At 31.7% G+C, this 6,000-nt stretch overlaps 1 protein-coding gene across 6 annotated transcripts in view; it reads left to right on the top strand.

The window, feature by feature from the left end:
• The first annotated feature begins 1,741 nt into the window (after positions 1–1,741).
• LOC107873489 (tropinone reductase homolog At5g06060) overlaps positions 1,742–6,000 on the top strand; it is a 42,313-nt gene continuing 38,054 nt past the window's right edge. For 2 of the 6 annotated variants that reach the window (XR_007056967.1, XM_047414673.1), the window contains exons 1-2: positions 1,742–2,015; positions 4,508–4,625. Coding sequence is in view for 5 of the 6 variants with exons in the window: in XM_047414673.1 (XP_047270629.1) it covers positions 1,811–2,015; positions 4,508–4,625 (323 nt within the window). In the remaining variant the exon portion in view is untranslated. Of the gene's footprint in view, positions 2,023–4,507; positions 4,626–6,000 lie in introns of all 6 variants that reach the window. The other 4 variants (XM_016720350.2, XM_016720349.2, XM_047414672.1 and 1 more) reach the window with 3 other exon arrangements.

Raw genomic sequence — 6,000 nt, 5'->3', positions numbered from 1 at the left:
ATAACTAACCTGTTGAAGTGGATGAGTAATCCGTTAGAAACAATAAAAACAAATCACTCATCTGTTGCACTAGGTAGGTTATCTGTTGCAGGCTATAACCAACCCGTTGCAGCAGATGAGTAATTTGTTGGAAACAATAAAAATAGATCACTCATCTGTTGAATCAGGTAGGTTATCTGTTGTAGCCTATAACCAACCTATTACAGTGGATGAGTAATCCGTTGGAAATAATAAAAATAGATCACTCATCTGTTGCATCAGGTAGGTTATCTGTTGCATCTTATAACCAATCGATTGCAGTGGATGACTAATCTATTGAAAACAATAAAAATAGATCACTCATCTGTTGCCAAATGAGTTATCTGTTGGATTAATATTATTTAGATTGTTTCCAAACAGAAGAGCCGTCTATTGAAACAGATGAATGATCTGTTAGATTATTCATCTATTCCATCAGATTTTTATTATTGCATTGGATTTCCATCTATTGCATAAGATGTTTAATTTGTTGTATCAGATGTTTAATTGATTGCATCAGATGTTTTATCTGTTGCAATATATGTTTAATCTGTTAATCAGATAGTTCATCTGTTGCATCAGATGATTCATCTGTTGCATAAGATGGTTTATTTGTTGCAACACCATTTTTACCAAAAAAAAATAACAAATCAACCCAGCAACACCAACCCAGCTCACACACATCAAGAACATCAATAGTGACAAAAAATCACCAATGAATCGAATCAACAGTTCGACAACAAGAACTACAATAACAACAAAAAATTATATTTCACACTAGAAAGGGTAGAGAAGAAATGTCAGAAATTAGGGTTTCATTCAGTCCACATTTCAAATTTAAGCCAAAAATATTAAAATTGTTAACCAATACTAGAAGAGAAGTTGACTCATATTAAGTTCCTCTGTTTCTTCATAACTAAAAAGAAATATTTTTAACCTGTGAAAAAAGAAATGGGACGACGAAGAACTCGAAATTGTTATCGTCGGAGAACACTGCTTGTCCTGTCGATTGACGGTTGAAAGTCGAAAAGAAACTCGCTCAACTATTTGTCGTCGAATCTTGAAGTTGCTAGGGATTGAAGGGAGAAATTTTGCAGAACCGTTGGTTAGGAGAGAGTTGAGAGAAACTGTCGAGAGAGAGAGGAGAGAGACAGTTGATTTAGAAAGGAGAGGGGTGTGGGTTGATTTGTATTTTTAAAAAGATTAAAAAGTTTTGAAAATATTAATCAAGTCCACAATTAACTTAATCAAGTTTCCTAATTATGTTTGACTCTTTAATTTGGTCAATGTCACCATTCCTTCATTCAAGACTTAAAAATACCTTCAATTTTTTCAGGATAGTAATACCACCATATGTGTGGATAACTTATACCGGTACTATTTATTAGTCCCGGGATAAGTTATCCCGAATATTGACAACCAAATGACAAATTAAAATTTTTATCCCGAGATTATTTACTTTAATATCGCACACCAAACGACCCCTCAATATGCAACTTTAGTAGGTCGTTTACAAATAAAGCAGATTAGATTAAGATGTATTTTATTTTTAAAAGATAGATATTTAACGTTGGTTTTAGATTTTTCTGTTAAAAAAGGAATATAAGTAAACAATTTCTTAATAATGAGGATAAATTTAGCCTAAAGTATAATAATAAAAGTAAATTTAACTCAAAATAGGATAAAAGGTATATTTAGCAAATTTAGAAAAGAGCACTAAATTTGGCCATTATCCCTATTTACAACAACACTGGAATAAGCAACAAAACAAGGTCGAAATTGGAAAAAGAAAATGTGGGAACCCTTCTTGGTTTTACAAGTTCCTACGCCTTCACACACTGCTTCTGCTTCTGCCAAGTTCAAATTGCAACTTTCAAAACCAAGAAACTATGTAATAACAAGTTCAGCTCCAGTAAGAATTGGTGCATGTGCTGCTACTAAAACTAATAGATGGTCCCTTAATGGAATGAATGCCCTTGTCACTGGTGGCACTAGAGGTATTGGGTACGTCCTCAACCCCCCTTCCCCTTCCCTTTTCGATTTACTCGTTACTCTCTCTATTTCAATTCAGTTTATTTGGTAGATTTTGACTTGAGACAAAGTTTAAGAAAATAAAAAAATTTTGAATATTGATACACACAAAGTATTCCCTCCATCCTTTTTTAATTGCTCTCTGTTCATTTTAAAGTAATTTTCATGTAGTTTTTAAATATCTAACTTTTAATTTTAAAAAATTAAATTAATCTAATCTAATTTAATTTTAAAATTTAGTCAAATTGACTCACGAAAAAATGAGGAGAGCAATTATTATTAAAAATAAATGGAGGGAGTAACAAATATCTGTTAATCTTGTGATTTTAAATATATTATAAATATATTATGTGAAAATTTATAATTGAAGTGTTGTTGAAAAAAGAAAGAATTCTTTTGAAAATGAGCTGAAAAGAAAAATAAGACAAACAAATTGATATGGAGGAAGGCAGGGTGGAGCTATAACATGCTACGAGGGTTCGGGCGAACCCAGTAGCTTTTGCGTAGATCCTACTTTTGTATTACTAAATTTTGAATATATGTATATAATCTTATAGTGCAAACCTGCAGACAAAGACTGTTGCTTGGCCTAGTGGTAGATGCATCACTGTTAAGGTCTCTTTTGCCTCAGACGTAGGTTTGAACCCCACCAACAACATATATTTTTCTTTTTTGAATTTTTACGCTTTTACTCAATTTTTTTTCCTTTCCAGTTTTCATTAATTTTAGGCATCTTTCTAGCTTCCCAACGTTTTTTATTAACAAAAAAACATAAAACAATTAAATAAAGAAAAGAAAAAACAAAAAAAATATAAAACAAATCAACAACAACAACAACAACAACAAACCCAGTGTATTCCCACCTAGTGGGGTCTGGGGGGTAAGATGTACGCAGTCCATACCTCTACCTCTGATGAAGTATAAAACAAATAAAGAAAGAAAAGAAAAAAGCATTTTTTATTAACAAAAAAATATAAAACAATTAAATAAGGAAAATTAAAAATAAAAAAATATAAAACAAATAAATAAAGAAAAAAAAACACTGATTATTAAAATAAAATCTTATATATTTTGAGTTTCTCCACATAAACTCAAAAACCCGAAAATTAGTTTCTTCTCTGTTCTTTCTCAGTTTCTCTCTTTCTCTCTTTCTCTCTTTTCTAGCTATTGTTAGTTACTAGACACCTTATAATTTGTGTTTTATAATTTTTAGGGTCGTTAAGTTGAGTCAATATGGTTACGAAATTTTTCAAACCTAAAACTTCTTTAGCTTCTAGTTTTTCTTTGTCGAGCTCTCCCATTGCCTGTCAGTCTTCCCAAAGAATTGGATACAGACAAAGTATGCATGAATTTAGATCTTAAAGCAGACCCTGCAGAAAGAAAATCAATTTCAAAATATCCTTCAGATGTATGTGATCGGGTAAGAAGATATTATATACAACAGAAACCTTGCCAATTAGGTAAATCTGAAAATTTTGAATTTTCTATAAGAGATTTTGGAGGAATACCACATCACTTTTATCCTAATTTTACCTCCGTATTCTTAATGGTTAGAATGTAGCATTCAAAAAGATGCAACATATTGCTTATGTTGTTACTTGTCTAAAAATGAGTTTGGAGGAAACGGAAAAAACGTATGTGATTCTTTCACATCTAAATGTTTCGAAGTTGGGACAAGAGTTTAGAGAGGCTTAAAAAACATGTGGGTTTAGTGAATAGTGTTCATAATCGATGTTTCAAGATGATTCTAGATTTAATGAGTAAAAAACAGTCTATTCTAGCCTCACTTGACATGCAATCCGAGAAAATTAAAGGTGAACACCTGGTTCGCTTGAATGCATCGGTTGATGTGATAAGGTATCTTTTGAAAGGAGGATTGCCTTTTTGGGGTCACAATAAATGTGTTACTTCTACAAGAAGAGGTCATTTTCTAGATCTCTTAAAGTGATAAGAAGGAAGAGGTAAAAGAAGTTGTATTAGATAAAGCTCCAAAAAATAGTACTATGACTTCTCCCGATATTCAAAAAGATATTGTAAGTTCTTGTGCAAAAGAAATAATAAAAGCAATTATTGAAGACTTGCATGAGGATTACTTTGGGATATTGGTTGATCTCTAAAGATGTTTCTCATATAAAACAAATGACGCTTGTTTTGTGGTATGTCAACAAGGAGAGTAAAAACCCATCTGCAAAGTTATTGAAAGAAGCGATCTATTCTTTGCTTTTAGATATTCTTTGAGTCGATCTCAAATACGGGGACAAGGTTATGATGGATCTAGTAACATGCGAGAACTTAATGGTCTTAAAACTTTGATTTTGAAAGATAATTCTTCGTTATATTGCATATTGGTCATATTGCATACATTAGTTGCAATTGACTCTTGTAGCGGTTTCAAAGAAACATTATGATGTGAATAATTTTTTTGACATTCTTGGTAATGTTTTAAATATTGCTGGAGGTTCTTTTAAGCGTAGAGAGATGCTTCGAGATGATCAAGCTGAAAAATTAGAGGAATTACTACTGCCTGGTGAAGTTCATACAGGAAGTGGACTAAATCAAGAACATGGACTTCAAAGGTCTGGTGATACTCATTGGGTGTCTCATTTTAAGACAATATGTAATTTTGTTTCCTTATTCTCATCAATTGTTCATCTACTTAGAGTTTTTGAAAATGAGGATGCGAATTATCATGAGAAAGCAATGGCGAAAAGTCTAGTAGAAGACATTAAATCTTTTAAGTTTATCTACATGTTGCATTTTATGTTGAAAATTTTGGCGGTTACATATGATTTAAATATGGCTTTACAATGAAAAGATCAAGATATTGTTAGTGTTATGAAGCGTGTTGATTTCCTAAAGAGACAATTACAATTGATGAGAGAATCTGAATGGAATTCTTTGCTAGAAGACATCTCCTCATGAAAAAAAATGATATTGAAATTTTTGAAATGAATGAAAAATATGGTCTTGAAAAGTCAAAGCATTAGAGCTCAAGTGTTACATATTCTTATCATTTGCGTAGTCATCACCAATTCTACTTCGCAAATCATTTTTAATGAACTTCATTGGGAAAGCTCTTTTCACTGTTGCAATAGCCACAGGTAATATCAAACTTAATGTCATAAGCAAGTAAACAAGTCCCCATGTTTTGTGCATATTTCTTTCAACCAATTTCATTGAAAGATCTCCAGTCCTTTCAAATTTGAGAAGGCATTATCCACATCTCTCACATAATAAATATAATTGTCAAGATCTAAACTCAAATCTTCAAGCTTGGGGGCACTAAACTCATTTGGATAGTATGTAGCAAGCTTCATGATCTTATTTTTATCATAATTCACAAAAGATTTTTTGGGACTCAAACTAGCCATTCCAAGAAGTAGATCAATATTGACTTTATTAAACCGATTGTCAAGCTCTAAAAGTTGCAAATCAATAATGGCATAAAAAACTTTTACACGCAATGATGAGAATATGTAACACTTGAGCTCTTACGCTTTCACTTTCCAAGACCATATTTTCATTCATTTCAGGAATCTCAATATCATTTTTTTCACAAAATAAAGAGATGTCTTCTAACAAAGAATTTCATTCAGATTTTCTCATCGATTGTAATTGTCTCTTTGTGAAATCAACAAGCTTCATAGCACTAACAATATCTTGATCTTTTTGTTCTAAAGCCATATTTAAATCATATGTAATTGTCAAAATTTTAAACATCAAATGCAACATGTAGATAAACTCATAAGATCTAATTTCTTCTACTAGACTTTTCACCATTGCTTTCTCATGATAATTTGCACCCTCATTTTCAAGAACTCTAAGTACATGAGAAATTGATGAGAAAAAGGAAATAAAGTTACGTACTATCTCAAAATGAGACCCCCAACGAGTATCACCAGGCCTTTAAAGTCCAAGTTCCTGATTTAGTCCACTTCCAATATGAACTTC

Source organism: Capsicum annuum, chromosome 6 (genome assembly GCF_002878395.1).
Source record: "Capsicum annuum cultivar UCD-10X-F1 chromosome 6, UCD10Xv1.1, whole genome shotgun sequence".
Taxonomy (NCBI): Eukaryota; Viridiplantae; Streptophyta; class Magnoliopsida; order Solanales; family Solanaceae; genus Capsicum; species Capsicum annuum.
The sequence above is the reverse complement of the archived record's forward strand: the minus strand, read 5'-3'. Positions and strand labels throughout refer to the sequence as shown.